We start from the raw sequence: 19,055 nt of genomic DNA on the forward strand, positions 1-19,055 counted from the left end.
CAGGCTTAGCGTGATTAGATTAGGTGCTGGGTTTGAATGAAGCCCATTTGATCCACTTAAAGGCAGGAGAGCAGCGCTGAGCTCTGCTGATGGCCCATGGAGTCTCAGGTGACCCTGGCCATGGGATGTCCTCATGGCCATCAGCACAAGAACCCACGCAGAGGCTCGGAGCGAGGTGCCCCAAGTGGCACTGAGATTCCAATCAGCCTTTATTTCTCTCTATATTGAAAGTAAATCAGCAGTACAAATATACTTTGGCATGAGAAACTGAGAAACCTCGTCGGGGGGATTCTGTTCCCCGCCGGCGTCCTAAGGATGAGACAGATGCAGAGAGCAAAAAGAAGTTCCCTGGAGTCATCAGCAAGGTTCCCACAAGACTCCCTTACAATAGATATTTATAGATTTCTATAGATACGATTATAGCATCATTTATAATAAATATCCTCTCTGGTATCTAACAGTATGTACACATCATCAAGTATTAGAAATACATCGTTTTTCTCCTGTTAAAAGTTGAGAAAAGAAATGCCTCACTGGGGACAGGCACGCTGGGTTGTCCCCCGAGTCCTGGTGGCCCCCTGATGGGGTTTTGGGGGTTCTTGCTGTCCTGGTGTCCCCCTGTCCCCAGTGACCTGTGCTTTCATTGCTGGGGGATGAGGGGTGATGGAGACCGTGAGCCACAGGGCAGGGAGAAATGGGGGCATCCCACATGCTGGGCTCATGATACTGGGTGCCATGGGGTGCCATGGGGTGCCTTGGGGCACGGACTTGGAGGTGCAGCTCAGAAGGGGTGAAGAGGAGGGTGAAAACCTTCCCCACACCCCAGGCTGTCTCCTCCCCAAATTCTTTGCCCAAGGCGACAGCTCCAGCCCCAGAGCTGCAATTGGGTGCAAAGGGGATGGGGGTCAAGGTGCTGGAGACACCCTGGGCAACACCATCTCTGGACAGAGAACTGAACTTGTTGGTCACGGGTGACATTTTCATCTACGTGACTCCTGGTGTCTCCCCCCAACAAGGAGCAGTAAAATCTCCATCTAAGCCCCTCTTAGCCTGATTTGTTGTGTGCACACCACAGCAGCCTGGTGTTCCAGGGCATCCTACCCTGCCCCACGAAGCCCACGGTGCCCACATACACCCCACTCATGCCTTGCACAGTTGGGCAAGGAGGTGGTGGTGGGGGTCCTGGGGCTCCCCAGCAGCCTAGACAGAATGTGTGTATGTGTATCTGAGCTGTCCCCATGCTTGTTCCCCCCAGCAGCTTTCCATCAGGTTAACACACTCTCCAGGTCTTCAAGTTTCACATTTTGAGGAGTGGTTAGCAAAATAAAATGAAATAAAATAAAATGAAATTAAATTAAAATAAAATAAACTGGCGGCCCCTGCTTCTTGCTCCGGTCGCAACTGGCGAAGACTTGAACAGGGCCAAAGGATCCTGAAGCCATCCTGATTCCCCAGGGTCCTGCAGCTGTCCTAATGTCCCAAGGTCCCAGCCCACTTGGAGGCTGCAGTCCCCCCTGCATCAGACCCCAGACATCCTGAGGCATGAGGAAGTTCCTCATGCTGTGACCAAGATGAGACCTTGGCCAAAGTGTCCATGGTACACAAGGGGGTAACAGAGTGGGATCTACATGGAGATTCGTGAAGCATGGGGTACATGGGAGTGATGGAACATGGCCTACATGGAGCTTCATGAAGTCTGGGTCACACATGAGGGATGATGGGGCTGGGACTATGCTGAGCTTTGTGGGGCTTGAGGTGCATGGGAGGTGATGGGAACAAGGTCTACATGGGGCTCAATGAGGCCTGGGGTGCACAGGAGTGATGGAGTAGGGTCTACGCTACTTCAGGTTGGATATTAGGAACAATTTCTTCTCCGAAAGAGTGGTCAGGCACTGGCAGAGGCTGCCAGGGGAGATGGTGGAATCACCATCCCTGGAGGTGCCCAAGAGATGTGGAGATGTGTGCTCAGGGATAGGGTTAGTGAGCATTGTGGGGATGGGTGGATGGCACTTGGACTTGGTGATCTGAGAGGTCTTTTCCAACTGGAATGATTCTACGATTCTACGATTCATGGAGCTTCATGAGGCCTGGAGTGCACGGGGGTGATGGAGTGAGGTCTACATGAAGCTTTATGAAGACTGGGACATATGGAGGTGGTGGAATGGGGTCTACATGAATCTTTGTGAGGCCTGAAAACCATGAGGGGTGACGAGGAGAGGGCTACACGGAGCTTTGTGAAGACTGGGGCACACTGGGGATGATGGAGTGAGGTCTACACGGAGCCTCACGAAGCCTGGGGAACACATGGGGGCGATGGAGTGAGGTCTACATGGAGCTTCACGAAGCTTGGGGAACACACGGGGGTGACGGAGTGAGGTCTACATGGAGCTTCACGAAGCTTGGGGAACACATGGGGGCGATGGAGTGAGGTCTACACAGAGCTGCGGCGCTTCATGAGGCCCTGGAAGGCCGAGAGACTGTGGAGGCCAGTGGAGACAGAGCTGATGGCCGACCGGCGGGCGTTGCAGAAGCATCTGTTGGAAGGGGTCTCGGGGCAGCGGCCAGGCGAGGAGTGGCTCTGCTCCACGCAGGTGTCCGAGGTGGACAGGTCCCTAGGGATGATCATGGGGATGGAGTACTGCAGCTTCTCCCGGCTCTTGTACCACAGGCATGAGCACATGGACTGGAAGTGCAGCACTTCAGCGTAGACATTACGGAGGCCACCTCCACCACCCCCTGCTGCTACTGCTGTGGGTGCAGGCGAGGCCATGTCCGTGGTGTGCACGCTGCTGGCCTGCCCATTGCGGGTGAGCAGTGCCCGGTGCTCAGCGTCCCGCTTCTCGTCCTCGGCGTTCATGGTCATGAAGCGCAGCACCACCAGGTTGAGGAAGGCCCCGATGACCGTCAGCCCCGTCAGGATGTAGACGAAGCTGAAGGCCACGTACTGGGGATTGTTCTGCAGGGCCTCATCCTTCTGCAGGGCCACGTAGTCCCCGAAGCCGATGGTGGTGAGCGTGATGAAGCAGTAATAATAGGCGTGGAAGAAGCTCCAGTGCTCGTAGTAGGAGAACGCGGCCGCCCCGATGCATAGGGTGCTGATGCAGGAGAAGAAGCCGATGGTGACCATGTTGGCCATGGAGACCTCCGCCCTCCTCATGCCCAGGCACTTCTTGATGCGGTGCAGGAGGTACCTGACGAAGGTGTTGATCCGCTCGCCCAGGCTCTGGAACATGACGAGGGTGAGCGGGATGCCCAGCAAGGCATACACCATGCAGAAAACCTTCCCACCGTCCGTGCTCGGGGCTGCATGGCCGTACCCTGGGGAGTGAAGCCAAAGAGAGTTTTGGCATTGTCATTGTATGTCTGGTGTCCCTTCCTTGGTCACCTGTCCCGGGGCTGGGGCATCTGGGATGGACCCTGGATGCGGTTGCATGGTCCCCTTCTTTGGGGGATTTGGCCACTACATATGTTATCACCAAGGGGTTGGAGATAGCTGTCCTCAAATGCACCTCCCAGGACAGTCTCAGAATGGTGGGGAGGCAAATGAGAAGGGGAGAAAAGGGATTTTTAAGGAATCAAGAGTTGAAGGTGAACTGTTCTCCTCTGTTACCACATCTCTGCATCCCTGCATCTCTGCCTCTTTGTTTTCCCATGTTTCTGTGTCCCTGCATCCCACTGAATTCCACTCAGGAGCTAGAGGACCCTGCATCCATGCATATAGCCCTGCAAGGAGCATCTGGACTTCAATTAATCTCCTGCCTGCGCAAAACACATGCAAATGGGACTTATTCTCTCCCTGTGGTGGCGGATTATTTGCTTGTAATGGATCCCATATCCAGGCAGCTGAGCATGTGGAGTGTGGGGATGCCTGCCCAGCTGGCATGCCCAGGGGCTGTGTGCTGCCAGGAAGAGCCCTTGCCACCAGGCAGCCACCATTTGCTTTTCCCTGTCTTTTTAATTTCCCTTCCCTTCCCTTCCCTTCCCTTCCCTTCCCTTCCCTTCCCTTCCCTTCCCTTCCCTTCCCTTCCCTTCCCTTCCCTTCCCTTCCCTTCCCTTCCCTTCCCTTCCCTTCCCTTCCCTTCCCTTCCCTTCCCTTCCCTTCCCTTCCCTCTTCCCCCTTTTTCCTTTTTCTTCCCCTTCTTGTTTTACCCCTTCCCTCACCCTTCCCCTTTCCCATTCCCCTTCCCCTACCTTCCCCTTTCCCTCCCCCTTCCTATACTTCCCATTTTCTTTTCCCTTTCCCTTTCCACTGCCCATCACACCTAGTCTGGTATTTATAGCTCTGCACTCTTCAATTATTAAATATCTTCAAAACTACATTTGACATAAAAGATTAAGCGGTGTTCACCTACGTGTGGAAAACGTTTTGACATGACATGGTTATTAAGGGGCAAAGGCAGGGGATGCTTTGAGCTCAATCTGAGGATGGTTTGGGGAAAAGCCCAAGGCTTTGGTGCAAATTCACCCTGCAAAAAAAAAGCTTTCCTCCTCTAAGGGTCCAGCGCTGCCCACCAGGGAACCCCGAAAAGCAAAGCGAGGTGGGGAGATTTCCACTGCTCTTTCCTCCAACCCGACTCAATCTGAACACTTTTCCAATGCTTTGATCCAGCGTGGGAATCCCTCCCTGCCCCAGCTCTGCTTAATCTCCGCTCGGCGGAGGCAGTTGGCCTCTCTCCCCGCCACCCTTTGCTGGCAGCTTCCTCGAGGCCAAGGATTAAGCCGTGCTGGGGCGAGGCGAAATCACAGCTCCTCAGATCTCAGGCCAAGCTGTCCCCAGAGCTGGGCTGCGGGGAGGGCTTTGGTGAACCCCAAGCATCACTGCTGTGCCTGCGTGGGCACCATGGAGAGCTGAGCGTGGCGATCCCCCAGGTATCTCCACCCCTCTCCAAACAGCCCAAACCTCCCTTATTCCTTGAGCATCCACCCAGCTGAGGTTGGGATTTTAGGATCCCAGACTCCATCCATGCCGACAGCCTCACCGAGCACTTTCCCTCCTGCACCTCCTGCCCGAGGTGCAGCCTTTCAGGGCTATATTTAGCCCCGTTTCTCCGCCGGGAAGGGAGTTTACGAGCTCTGGCAGCGAGGCCAAGTGTCCGTCAATCCGCCAGCCCCCCCCACCAGTGTCAGCACACGCTGCCTGATCTCCATCACGTTTATGGCCAGGATGAAGGTCGTGGGGTATTAAATCCCCCATGCATGGCTGGGGAAAAGACAGCCGGCAGGGGGAGAGGTGCTGGGGTACTGAGCCCCCCAAGCCCCTCCTGCACCCATCCATCATGGAAAACAAAAGTGCAGGAGATGCTGACCAAGCTCCTGCCCCACTGGGGCTCCCCATTGGAGACCCCAAAGCTTTCTCCTCGCTCTCTCCACCTTTTGCGAAAGGAGCATCCCTGCTCCTCTCTTGCATCCCTCCTACAGCCCCAAAACTTCCTCAGCAGGTCCTGGAAGGAGCCAGGTCCCAGCAGGTTGGGGTGCTGCAAGCAGGCAGGAAGCACAGCGTGTGTCCCCCAGGAGAAAACGTGACATGTCCCAGAGGAACGCGGACCGATCGTCGCCTTTTTAGGGCTGTGGAGGAGCAGGGGTGGATCTGGCTGAGGCTGTAGGGAGCAGGTGCAGGGTTTGCTTGGCCCCAACCTGGAGCAGATCCCAGGGGCTGTCGGGAGAAATGGATGGAGGGGATTAGTGAGCAGCTGGCGCCGGGGCTTGAGAGGAGGGTGGAAAATAAATGGGGTGATGCAAAGCTTGGGGGTGCAAAGGGCTGGTGGGTCAGGGAGAGGGAGGTGGTGTTGGGTGCTGGGGGGCGTGGGAAGGGGCTGAGGGTCACGTCCAAGAAGGTGCAGGTGGGAAGGACATAGGGTTGCAGGGAGCCAGGGTTGCAGCCCCAGGGATAGGGATGCAGGGATTAAGGAGAGGAGGATGCAGGGCATTCCTGTGGCATTCCCAGGGCAGGGCATGGGAGTCCCAGGTGACAAGAGCAGCTTGAGCTGGGGCAAGATGTGAGGGGTATGAAGAAGGCAGGACACCATGGGGGTGCTCATGGGGCCCACAGTGGGCATAGGGTGGGTTCCTGAGTATACACCCTTGTCCTTGTGTCTACCAGGTAGGTCTGGGGATGGTTTTCCCCTTCCTCTCCCAGTGCAGTACTGGCTGCAGCAGGTGCTGGGTGGGAAACGCCATTGCCCTTGCTGAGTAATGATGTGATGGGGAACCCACCAGACCCCTCACCATGTGAGGGATCTCCAACATTCAGATCTCAGGGGGATGCAGCTCTGCTCCTTTCAAGCTTGATTTTCTCCTCCTGACCTTGGGCTCAGGGAGGTTCAGCAGCCACTAGGTTCAGCTGGGGCTGGGGACACCTGATGCACTCCTGCTGGGCTGGGGGCAGCAGGGCAGGGTGTCCTTGGTTTGCTTTAGTGGCCCTGGCTGGAAGGGAGCATGCAATTGTGCCATCCATGTGTGTATGGAGCAGCTGTGCTGAGACAAGCACATGAGCTCCACCATGCTCCCGGTATCCCCTGATTTTTGTGAAAGCTTGGGCAGAGTACGGGGTGCCCCTTGGAGCTGCCCAGGAAACGTGTTTGCAGAGCGAGCAAACAAGCAGGCAGAGAGCGGCTGGGAAAGGCAGCACATGGCAGCAGCACCTGCCTGCCCTGAGCAAACATGGCCATGGGAGAGCCCAGTGCAGGGGCACAGTGCTGCTTGCACTGCTGCCTGCACTGTTGCTTGCACCAATGTCATTGCACCCCGCAAAGCCCTGCGTGGAGTCACGTGCTCTGTCCTTCCCTGAGTGGGGTCTCATGGAGTACAGGGATGAGGGCTGTGGGAAGAGGTGTCCCCAGGTGGGACGTGCTCTTGGGCAGAGCATGGCAAGTGGCAACTTCAGGATAGGGACCAGATGTGGGCAGCAGCACCTCAGAGCTGAGGTGAACTTGGGTAATGCAAAGCTGGGTAAGCTCTGGTACCTGCACTGCTCTGTCTCAGCTGGATGCTAAGCCTGAAGCAGGGATATCCTCACTGCGCCTCCATCAGGGCAGGTGAAGGGTGCAGATACCTCCACAAACCACCGTCCACCCACCCATGCAACCATTTATCACTCATCCATCCACCCACCCACCCATCCACCCACTCATCCATCCATCCATCCATCCATCCATCCATCCATCCATCCATCCATCCACTCATCTATTCACCATTCATCCATGCATCCATTTATCCACTTAACCTTCCATCCACTCAATCACCAACCCACCCATCCTTCCACCCATCTACTCAACCTTCCATCTACACATCCACCAACCCATCCATCCACCAACCCATCCATCCATCCATCCATCCATCCATCCATCCATCCATCTATCCGTCCGTCCATTCTCCACCCACCAAACCAACTCAGATCTCTGCCTATCCCCACTCACCTCTCTTACCACCCATCTCTCCATCTTCCCCCCCCCCCTCCCTGATCTCCATGCACCCACCCAGTGGAGCAAACTCAGCACTCAGCTCCCAGGGAGCTGCCCTGCCATAGGGGAAACCCATTGGGCAGAGGGTGCTGAGCCTGGTGGGGGGCTCATGTGCTCTCGTACCAGTGGGGCAGGTGGGGTAGGGATGGGGTCACCCCATACCATACCATGCCATGCCCTGGGCTCCCCCTGTGCTCCCAGCACACACTGGAGTACCCATGTCCTCTACAGCAACTTCTGCACCGTTACCCCCAGCATTGCTATGCCCCCCTCCCTAAATCTCTCCTGTGCTGCCCTGGGGGGTGTTGCCCCCAAAGGGACTCAGAGGCCCCCAGAAGGAAGCTCTGCACCCCACCCATCCCAGCAGTGCTCAGGAGAGGGGGCACAGCCACTGTCCTGCCTGGGACAGCCCCAGCAGCAGCAGTGGGGCCCCACCACAGTGGGGGCAGTGAGGGCTGATGCTGTCATGGAAAATCCCTGCGCCAGCCAAGGGCCGTGTTTGCGCCGACCCGAAACTGGCAGTTTTTCGCTGCTCTCTGGGGCCTCGCCAGACCCCTTCCTGGCTCCCTCTCTCCCCAGCCCTACAGATCCTCCCCCCCCCTTCTCCTATCTGGGGCACAGTTGGGACCCCCGACAATGGGGCTGGATGCTGTTGGGGCACAGAGTCTGCTGGTCTCCCTGTGCTGGTCCTCCCGTGCACACCACATCCCGTTTTCACGGTGGGAAAGGAGACTCCGTGGGGGTGGAATTAAAGGGGAGCGCAGCCTGGGGTGCCACCTGCCACCTCCTTTTGGGTGACACACCTGGGGGTGGCTGTGACTGCTGTGGAGAGCTGCTCTGTGTGTCCTTTTCCCCCCTTACACCATGCACCATGGCCCAGCACCATGCACTGTGCTGGTGCATCCAACAGCAGCCTCCAGCATCACGTGCAGTGCTGTTTGCCCTGCATCCTGTGCCAAGAACCAACAGCCAGTATCATGCACCAACACCTGGTACAGAGCACCAGTGCCCAGCACCACAACACCATGCACCCAGCACCTTGTGCTGAATAGCAGCATCATGCCCCTGTACCCAGCATCATGTGCAATGCCATACACCCGCATTCAGCACTGTGCCCAGCACCATGTGCAGTGTCACATACTAACACCCAGTACCGTGCCCTGGCATCATGACCACCACCCAGAACTGTGTGCAATACCATGCACCAGCCTCTAGCACCTTGCACCAGCACTGTGTGCAATTCCATGTACCGTGAGCAATGCCACGCACCAGCTATGCTGAACACCAGCACCCAGCACCAGTGCAGTGCTGTGCACCAGCACCTAGCGAGGTGCCCCAGCATCCAGCACTGCTTGCAGCACTAGCACGGCCCCTCTGCCCCATGGCAGCTCTCCCCAGAGGCAGACCAGCGAGCTCCAGCCCCAACGCAGCGGCATGTCTCACTTGTTCCATTAACCCCCCTGCCTGTCCGACCGGGATTTATTCAAGGTAGCGATGCCTGCTATAAATCCTGCGTGCTGCAGTCACTTCAGCCTGAGAGCTGGGTGATAAATATCACAGCCAGGCTGTAAATCACACGCTGGGTCAGAGCGGGCTCTCCATGCAGCTCCTCCATGGGTCCGGCTCCACAGCACCGGACCCACTCCCAGCTGAGTGCCAGGGTTTGGTGACAGGAAAGCCAACAGGACAGACAGAAATGGGGGTGGGTGTGGGGCACTGACCCCCGCCCCTCAGCATCGCTGCCCCGGCACGGATTGTTTGTGCTTGTCTGAGTCAGTCGTTTGCTGGAGGGTTTAATGAGGCATCAGCTGGGAAGAAGCGGGCATTAATTGCTCTTATCTCTCCAGGACAGAGATGTGCAGAACATTTATAGCCTGGGCAGGATGGGAGGAGGGGGCAGCAGCAAACAGAGCTCAGAGGGTCTCTGGGCCGGGCTCGGGGTGTGCACAATATCTGCACCATCATTAGGTTTCAGAGTGAACACAACAAACAGCAACCACAGAGAGCCACGGGCAGTGGGAGCAAGGCTTGGCCCTTTGCCTGCGATTGGCATAGAGCTGTGCACCGGGTGCCCCCTCTTGCAGGTATCTGGGGTGAGGAGAACTGAATCCGAGCTCCGAAACAGTGTGATACAGTCGTTCCCTCCAGTGTGTTCACTCTGAAGCCTACTGAAGGCGTGCCTGGAGCTGCCAACACTCATTTCCACTGCGATCATTGTCAGCGGGCACAGAGAGTGCAGAACAGAAATGTCCTGAGGGCTCAGAGGGAGCTGTGATCCGTCCCCAGCCTTCCTCCATCCCCATCCCTATCCATAAAACCTCCCCCCGTCCCCATCCCTTTCCATGAAGCCTGCCCTCATCCCGAGTGTGTTTGTCTCACTGTGAGCACACTGTGTCCCCTAAAGGTATCGGACCACGGCCCCTTTCCTCCTCTTGCTCGTGGCTGTCCCCTCCAGCTGCCCCCTCCCTGCCATGTCCCTTCCTTAGAGCCTCAGGAGCGGGACTGAATCAGAGATGAAAATAGCAGCAGGGCAGCCAGCGGGGAGCGCGTTATTCATCCTGGCTCTGAGTCAGGGCTGGACCTGCCAGCACGGCGGGAGGAGGTGCTGCAGGGCAGCGGGGGCCAGGGTGGGGGGGAAGGAGGATGCACGGGGTGTGGGGCTTGGGAGGCACCCAGGAGGGATGGAGGGGACATGGTGAGATGCAGTGCACTGCAAACACCCTATGGTGTCACCTGCTGCCGCCACAGCCCTGTCCCAAGATGGAGGTGGCAGATGGTGGCACTGTGGTTGGCATTCGCCACCTGCTGCAGACCAAATGGCTGAGCACACGTGAGGGACACAGGCTTCCTCCATCCCTGCAGGGACAGAGCTGTCCCAAACCTCACGGCCCCACGGCACATCTGGGAGCACCCAACACAGGGTTTGGGTTTCCTGAGCTGGGGTGCATGGAGGGGGACAGCCTGCAGGTCCCCATCCCCACCACTGTGCCACGTGGCATGGCTGACCCATCCTTGCTGCAGGGACAGGGATGGAGGTGTCAGGGACATGTCCTGCAGCTCCCCTTGCCCCTGGCCTTGTGGAAGAGGAGGGGACACATCTAAATATAACAGATCCCAGTCTGCAGCCGCATGCCTCATCCCCCTGAACGTATCCAGCTGCCACTGGTGCTGTCCCTATGGGTGTCACCACCCCGAGGATCACATCCTGCCCCACTGACCCTGCTGTCAGCACACGGATCCCCCATGGCATCCAGCTCAGGGCACCCCAACCCCAAATGGACCCGGAGCCCACGTGTAAGGTCACACCAAAAGATCTGTCCCCACTGCTGCAGGATCCATCTCCAGTGCTGCAGAATCCATCCCACAGAGTGCCCCAAGCCAGCCGTGATGCTCCCAGCAAAGTCACCCTGTGCCAACCCAGGGACCCACGCAGTGCCCCCGGACTGGCCCCCGCAGGCTGTCCCCAAGGCCATCATCCCAAGGGAGATGGCAATGGGATGTGACAGGGGTCTGCCACAGCCCTGGGAAATGGGCACTGTGTCCCTGATAGAGCAAAGCCAATGTCCCCTTGTCACCTGCTCCCAGCGGATCATGCATGGCACTTCTCAGTGCAAGCAGAGAGGGCGGTGAGTTCCTGAAAGAAGGCTTTTTTCTTTTCTTTTCTTTTCTTTTCTTTCTTTCTTTCTTTCTTTTTTTTTTTTTCTTTCCTCGCTGGAAAATCCCATTTCATAGAAATAGACGCTGACAGATTGATAACAACAGGATTGAGTTACACATCCGTGTCCGTGCAGCTTCCCCAGCACACGGCCTCGGACATCGCAGAGCGGGGCTGAATTACGCACACTTCGGGGAAATCCCGTCTGCATTTCCCTTGCATTCCAAATGTGTGGCTTTGGGGCTGGCTGTCACCAAGAGGACCCCCTCCCAAACCTCACATGGGGGTGCGACATCCGCATCTCCCTGCTGCATCTGTGAGCACCCGGAGGGGACTGCGGGGGACCAGGTGGCCCTGGGGTGCTGGGGGCACAGAATGGGGGCAAAACGGGACTGTGAGCTCAGGGTTGGCTTTGTCTCACGTCCACGGCACTGCAGCATCCTTTGTGTGTGCTGAGGATATTGGCTGGGGACATCGCTCCTGCTCCCCGGCACCCCCTCCTCCTGCCCCCCTCTCTCTCACGTCAAACATAAGCTGCTTGTCTCTGCTTCCCAAGCTTGTCCCAGCTGCTCTGCCAGCTGATAGAGCTCAGCCCCAGCCCCAAAACCCACATCTCAGCCCTACAGCCCTGGTGCCCCTCTCCAGGACCCCCCTGTGACCCACAGGTCGCAGTCAGCCAGCAGGGCATTGGGGAATATGGGGCATTTTGGGGACCGGGGTACAAAAGATCAAAAGATTTGGGGTCATGCAACCTTGCACGGAGCCAAACTCGGTGCTGTTTGCTCTTTGCTGTGGGGGGAGGATGCAGCCACCAAGCTGCGGGTGTCCCTGTGCAGGGGACAATGGTGGTGGGGACACTGAGGGGATCCTGAACAGGGGACACTGGTTGAAATTGCCCCCAGGATATTTGGGGTGACAGCATAACCAGGAGGGCACACCATAGCACGGAATGGATATGGTGGCAACTTGGGGTGACCTGAATATCCTGCATCCCTTCTCCCCACCCTGGGGACAGAGCCAGCTTTCCCAGGGGACTTTTGGTTTCTGGAAGCATGGGATGGGTCAGATTGGATCAGGATGGAACAGGGACACTGCCTTGAGCACTGGGGCACCGTGCCCTTCCCCACCCCCCCCCCCCCAGTAGGGTCAGGGCAACCAGACTGAGGGTCCCACTGTGCTCTTGCATGGGAAGGATCTGCAAGGAAATCCTGTTCCCAGAAAACCTTCCCCCCACCCCCCCGTCCTGCTTCTCCTCCAGGGAAGGACTGAGCCGAGGGAACGCTGTCCCTGGAGAGGGACAATGGGAGGGGAAGCACCGGATGTCTCCCAGCTCCCAGTGGCAGGGCTGGGGATGAGGCACAGCGTGTAGGGAAGAGTCCCCTCACACAGTCCTCCCCCGATCTGTCCCACAATGGGACCCTCAGGTCACCTCCCTACCCACACCGACTCCTGAAAGAGGGGGGTCCTGCCCCAAGGAACAGTCCAGACCCCCCCCCCCCCCGCCCCCGGACACCGTGGTGCTGTAGGGTGGGAGTGGGGGTGAGGAACCCCGGAGGCTGGGAGACCGGAGACCACGGAGATGGGCAGAGGTCAGATCCCAGGGAGGCACAGCCCTGACGCTACAGGGATGGACACATTTGGGACGAGCCGGTGGAGAGAGCGGAGGGGGCCGCCCCGATGCCACGGGGATGGGCGGAGGGGGCCGGGAGAGGGGGGATAGGGGGGGGTTCCCGATGGTGGAGTGTTGGGTGGGTGAGCCTTGACGCTGCAGGGATGGGCGTTATGGGGAAGGGGATCCCGAGGGGTCAAGGGGAGCGGTTTGCCGGGACACCATGGGGATGGGCGGAGGGGTTCCCAACGTCGGCAGCAGCCGGGCAGAACGCTTTGCCCCGCCACCGAGGGGACGGGCAAAGCACACGGGGACCCCCAGAGCTTTTTCGGCGGGGCTTTGGGGCTGAGGTCGGGGGGTTGCCCAGTACCTATGGTCGTGATGACGGTGATGGCGAAGTAGAAAGAGCCGGCGAATTTCCACTGGACGCCGGCCTTGTGCGGCTTCAGCTTGAGGACGACCCACTCGAGCTCGCGGTAGCTCTCAGCGCTCAGGTTGTATTTGCTCTTCAGCTCCTGGCTCTTCGCCTCCAGCCTCCTCCGCTCCGCCGTTTCCTCCTCGGATTCGAGCGCGTCGAAGACGGCGGCTCCCACCAGCAGGTAGGTGAAGGTGCACATGATGAGAGCCAACGTCCGCACGTTCTGCCGCTTCATGGTGCGGCGGCGGGGGAAGGAGGCGGCGGAGGGGCCGTCTGGGGCATGGCGGCGGCCGGGGCTCCGCGGAGGGCCCGGCTCCGGGCGGCGGCGGCGGCGGCGGCGGCGGCGGTGGTGGTGGTGGAGGAGAGCGGAGGGCGGCGGCGGCGGCGGCGGGGGCGGGCGGGGGCGGAGCTGTCCTTCAGCACCACCGCCCCGAGCCGGCACCGGCACCGGCACCGGCACCGGGACCCGCACCGGGACCCGCACTAGGATTGGGAAGGGGATCCTTGCCCTGCATTGTGCACCGTGCACGCCGCACCACGCGCTGTGGACCGGGTCTGGGATTGTGCATTGTGCGCCGTGCGCTGGGATTGGCGTCCAGACCGCCGCTGGGACTCACGGCGTGCATTGTGCTGCATGCTCTGTGAGCGTGGAGCTGGCACGGTGTGCCGTGCAAAACACACAGAGCACTGGGATCAAAAGTGGGATCGTGCACGGGTGCCAGGAGTGGGATCAGCCCTGGGGTTGGCACTGTGCGCTGTTCACAATGCATCGTGCACTGGGCCTGGCACCCAGAGTGGCAGTGGGACTCGTGCACTGTGTGCCACACACCATATACTTGGACTGACAGAGCGCACCATGCACCAGGACTGGCACCAAGACCAGGACCAGTGCCATGCAATGTGCACCGTGCACTGGGATGGCATTCAGACTGACAATGGGACTGGCAACTGGACTGGTTTTGTGCACTGTGCACTGTGCGCCATTCACTGGGATAGAGGCTGGCACCATGCAACCAGACTGGTAGGTGGAATAGCACTGCTGCCGAGCACTGTGCACAGTGCACCATGCAACGGACCTGGCACCATGCAATGCTCGCTATGTACCATGCTCTGGGACTAGCACCAGCACTGTGCTCCATGCACCAGGACTGGCACCAAGATACGATGCACCATAGATCAGTACTCAGGACTAGCACCATGCACCACACACCTGGACTGGCACTGTGCACCAACACACTGTGCACCTGCAGCACCACTGCCCCACTGTGCCGCACACCAGCCCACACCCTGCTCTGTGCACCAACACACCATGCACCAATATACCATGCTGACATAGGCAGTGCTAGGACGTGCAAGAGGCAGAATGACTTTCCATTCAGAAAAAGCAAAATGATTTCTGGGGTGCTCAGATGCTGTTGTGGTGCTGCTTCCTCAGCGTGAGATTTGCTCTTTGCCAGCAGGAGCCGCGAGGTGTGAGCAAACAGAGCACAACACAAGCTGTTGCCTTCAGCTGCTGCATCACCCACCAACGCAGCCCCGGGCAGGAAAAGGCAGAGGCAGCCCCTCCTCCTGGGGAGCACCCAGCAGCTCTGTGCCCCCCCGGTGCTCCCTGCTGAGCCCCAGGAACAGCTTGGCTTATCGCTCCCAACTGTCGGTAGCTGCAGCTCCAGGATCTCTTGCTTTGTATGCAGGAAAGCAGCAGCAAGGAGCTGAGAGGGGATGAGCCCCATTTCCCAAACCCCAAAAGTCAGGGTGCATCATTTGGTCCCGTACCCAGGGTGGGAGCCACAGGAAGAAGAGGACGGAGGGAACAAGGAAGGGAAGCAGATGCAGGCCACCTGCCCTTGACACTGTGCTCACGCATCCCTGCATCCTGCTCTTCCACCCCTGAACCCTACATCTCCATCCCAACACTCTGCTTCTCCATCCCTCTTTCCGCATCCCAGCACCCTGCTCCTGCATCCCTGCTCCTCCATACTCAAACTCTGCTCCTGCATCCCACCATCTCGCTTGTCCATCCCAGCATCCTGCATCTCTGCTCCTCCATCCTTGAACCCTGCTTCTCCATCCCTCCTCCTGCACTTCATCACCCTGTTCTTGCATCCCTAACTCTGCTCCTGCTTCCCAGCTCCTGCATCCCAGCACCCTCCTCCTGTATTTCTGCTCCAGCACCCCAGAACTCTGCACCTGCATCCTAACATCCTTCACCTCAGCATACTTCTCCTGCATTCCAGCACCCTGCTCCTCCAGACCTGAACCCTTCTCCCCCACCCCCACACAGCGACGGGCTCTCAGCCCTTCTCCCTCCCTCCCTCCCCACCCAGCCCCACTGCGTGGCCGTGACTCTGCAGCACAGAGCCTCTCAAACTCCGGACACTCTGCTTCTTGAAAGCCACAAATGCATCCATGCTTGGGCAAGGCCATTTACTCCCTCCCTGCTGCCATCACGGCTGCCAAAAATAAAATAATTTTTTTTAAAAAGAGAGAAGCCAAGACCTCCTGAAAAGAAAACTCTGCTTCCTCTCTTCCGGCTGCACTGCCGAGTCACTCCCCAAAGGCTTTTTATTTTGTCTTTGTGGGATCCGTGACGGCATTAATGCGTTTCCACCCCGACAGCCAGACTGCAGCCGGTCGAGAGGGGGCTGCTGGGGCCGTCCCTGGGGCAGAAATGGGCTTTGTGCCACTGCTTGAACGGGGATGGTTCCTGGGGAGGGGGTTTGTGTCCCATGGAGTGGGGTTGTGCAGACGGAACAGAGCAACAGGCTGTCACCTGTCCCCCTTGGGTAGCAATATCCTGGCCTTCCTGCAGCTGGACAGCAAATAAATGGGCAAGGAACTGTGTTCCTCTGCAAAGCAGAGGTTGGGAGAGCAACTAGCTTTGGGTGGGGTGGGGTGGGGTGGGGTGGGTTGGATGGAATAAGATGGAGTGGGATTGCGTGGATACAGTGGGGTGGGATGGATTGAATGGGATGGGACACATTGGATGGAATGGTATGGATTGGATAAAATGGGAAGTGGTGGATGGGATGGGATGGGATGGGATGGGATGGGATGGGATGGGATGGGATAGGATAGGATAGGATAGGATAGGATAGGATAGGATAGGATAGGATAGGATAGGATAGGATAGGATAGGATAGGGTAGGGTAGGGTAGGGTAGGGTAGGGTAGGGTAGGGTAGGGTAGGGTAGGATAACTTGTAAAAAAGAGATTGGGTAGGATGAGATGAGTTGGTTGGGATAAGGTAGGATGGGATTGGCTGAACAGAATGGAATGGGATGGAACGGGTTGAGATGGTACAGAATGTATTAGGATGTGTTGGGATGAGAAGTACTAGGATAGAGTGAGATGGTATGGAGTGGGATGGGCTGGTTTCTCCAGGCAGAAACCAGCACAGGAAAGTAACCAAGAGTCCCCTGGTACCCCAGACCTCATCCCTCGTACATCTCTGATTAGCAGCACTCAGATGGACTAGTGCCACTCATTGAGTGCAGCGTGCTCCAACCACCCCACATGCACCATGAGGGTCTGACTCAGTCCGATTCTTTCTTGGATGCTTTGTATGCTGAAGCAGCCTGGCATGCCCTGCACGGGACCTTGGGCTTGGAATCTGGATGTGTCCATCCACTGAAGGCTCCTACACCTCAAACAGAGTGTTCTGCTTCCTTCCCCAAGGCAAGTGAAGGGCTGCCCAGCCCTGCTTGTTCTTTGGAGACTTTTTTTCTGCAGTATTTTAGCCCTTTCTTGCTGATGAGTTCTGCATAAGTGTCCCAGGGTTATGCATCTGCACCACACTCTATGCTGCAAAACATTTTGCTAACGAAATGCAGAACTTGGATATCTGCACAGGGTCACTGAGTTGGAAGGTTCCCACAACACATCTCTGTCTCATTGAGCCGTTCATGTGGAAAAGAGCAGCACAGTGGAACTGACCCAAAATCCTCTCAGTGCTTCACATCCCACTTTAGGCTGGGGCTGGGGCTCCAGCTCCAGCTCTGTGTGCCACCCAAGGCTCACTGGAGTCACCAGGTGTGGTGGGAATGGGCAAGAAAATGGGGTGTCCTCAGTGACCCCTGGGTGAGCTGAAGGTTAGGAAGTAGAAATGTGAACGTCTGAAATGAGAGAGTGGCACCCTGAGTGCCTGCTGAGCTGGGATTCCCCAGAAAGGGATGGTGGGGATAGAACTGTGGGGGGATAGGATAGTGAGGATAGGACAACAGGGACTGAATGGTGGGGATGGGTGGGGATAGAATGGTGGGGATGGGATGGTGAGGATGGGATGGTGAGAATGGAATGAAGGGGGTGGGATGGTGAGGATGGGATGGGAGGGTAGGATGGTGAGGATAGGATGGTGAGCATGGGATAGTGGGATGGAATGATGGGGGTGGGATGGTAGGATGGAATTATGGGGATGGGATAGTGGGGATAGGATGGTGAGGATGGGATGGTGGGGATGGAACGGTGGGGGTGGGATGATGGGGTCATGGTGGTGTGGACAGGCTCTGGCAAGTCCCACATCCCTGCTCACCCTTTCTGCTCTCGAACACATTGTCCTCCCCAGCCAGCTCTGCTCAGTGCCGGCGGATGGCTCCGTTCCCTGATGTGATGGCTGCTGACACCGAGCTGTTCCTGACCTGTGAGCTGCTCTGCCTCTGCAGCAGCAGGGTGGCTGCAGTCCCTGAGGACGAGACACGGGTCTAGGGGGTGGGCAACCTCCTTCCCTCTTCGACAAACCCACCAGGGCAGCCAACATGTGGTGTGGGGTGCAAGGACCCTCCCCAATGCCCTCCCGTGCCCCAGAACAAACCCTGCCCAGCAGGAGCCGCGTGATCCCTTAAAAACCCAATGAAAACACCAAAACGGTTGTTCGTGCCATCTGGAGCAAAAGAAAATGGAATTTTAATTAAAAACTCATGAGCTCGTTGCTATAAATACATCGTCTTGTTGTAAGTTATTCACCCATCAGGAACACAGAGGTCTGATCCCGGGCACAGCCGGAGGAGCAGGGTTGTTTTCTCGTTGCTGTTTTGCCTTGCTTTGCTTGTCCCAGGGCTGCGGAGAGCAGCAGGACTCATCCTGTAGCCCATGGGGCTTTTAGAGGCAGACAGAGAAGTGTGGGGTCCTCTTCCCAAGTGCTCATATTGGAGCTCTTCCCAAAGAGGAGATGCTGGGACAAGTGCTTGGATCGAAGCAGCAGCACGGGGTGAGCAGCTGCCTTGAGGAAGCAGCAAAGGGAGGAAAGCTGTTAATCCTGAAACCTAACGATGGAGATAGAGTGGCAGCAGGAAAGGAAAAGCTCTCTGACAGCAGCACTGTGTCGGATCGAACGTTTCTGGCTCAGGATCCTGTCTCAATTTGCGGAGAACAAGGACAGCCCCAGATTGGGATGGAGCAAAGCAGACAGCCCCTGTCTGGACACTTCCACCACAGGAATTTATGGTCATCTCAAAGTGCAAACTGCATCTGAAATGCTGTTTTTAGTAGCCACGGGTGGACATTTGCAGTGTGAATTTCACCATTCTCCCTTTGGGCTCCCACAGCCCCTGGTTCCACCAGGCAATTACCTCGAGTTTGTTGTGAACCACAGGGCTGCACTTTGGTCCTGGGTGTTCCTCGGGTGTAGGATTTTGTTTGGGTCCCTCTTAGGCTCCGATGATGGGAATGAGTTATTTCCAGTGGGGCAGCAGGAGAAAGGGATGCCATGCTGCTCTCAACCCCGAGCAATGGAGCAAGGCTGCACTGGGGTCCCTTGCAAGACAGAGAAGTGCCCATCGTCTCTTGCAGGGGTGCAACTCTAAAGGGAAGTGGGAAAGGGTTGAAGGGCTGGTCTTATGGAAGAGATGGAATCCCATGTGGTTGCACACGGCAAATCCTGCCTCAGAGAAGAGCCCAGGTTGAGCATTCCCCCAGTCCG

General features: G+C 57.5%; 1 protein-coding gene and 1 long non-coding RNA gene across 3 annotated transcripts; one reads left to right on the forward strand and one right to left on the reverse strand.

Moving 5' to 3' along the window:
• Positions 1-191: 191 nt before the first annotated feature.
• KCNK3 (potassium two pore domain channel subfamily K member 3) lies at positions 192-13,475 on the reverse strand. Its single transcript, XM_025149273.2, has 2 exons — positions 13,095-13,475; positions 192-3,318 (listed from the first exon to the last, which is right to left on the reverse strand). The coding sequence occupies exons 1-2, from the start codon at positions 13,375-13,377 to the stop codon at positions 2,432-2,434; spliced, it is 1,170 nt and encodes a 389-aa protein (XP_025005041.1). The 5' UTR covers positions 13,378-13,475; the 3' UTR covers positions 192-2,431.
• Positions 12,471-18,073, forward strand: LOC107053185 (uncharacterized). 2 transcript variants are annotated; one of them, NR_174022.1, is made up of 3 exons: positions 12,471-12,704; positions 13,237-13,323; positions 17,703-18,073. It is a non-coding gene; the product is annotated as an uncharacterized LOC107053185 (long non-coding RNA). The 2 variants fall into 2 exon arrangements; NR_174023.1 differs by lacking the exon at positions 12,471-12,704 and adding an exon at positions 12,828-12,863.
• The last annotated feature ends 982 nt before the right edge of the window (positions 18,074-19,055 follow it).

The sequence above is a fragment of the Gallus gallus genome, chromosome 3 (assembly GCF_016699485.2).
Source record: "Gallus gallus isolate bGalGal1 chromosome 3, bGalGal1.mat.broiler.GRCg7b, whole genome shotgun sequence".
NCBI lineage: Eukaryota > Metazoa > Chordata > Aves > Galliformes > Phasianidae > Gallus > Gallus gallus.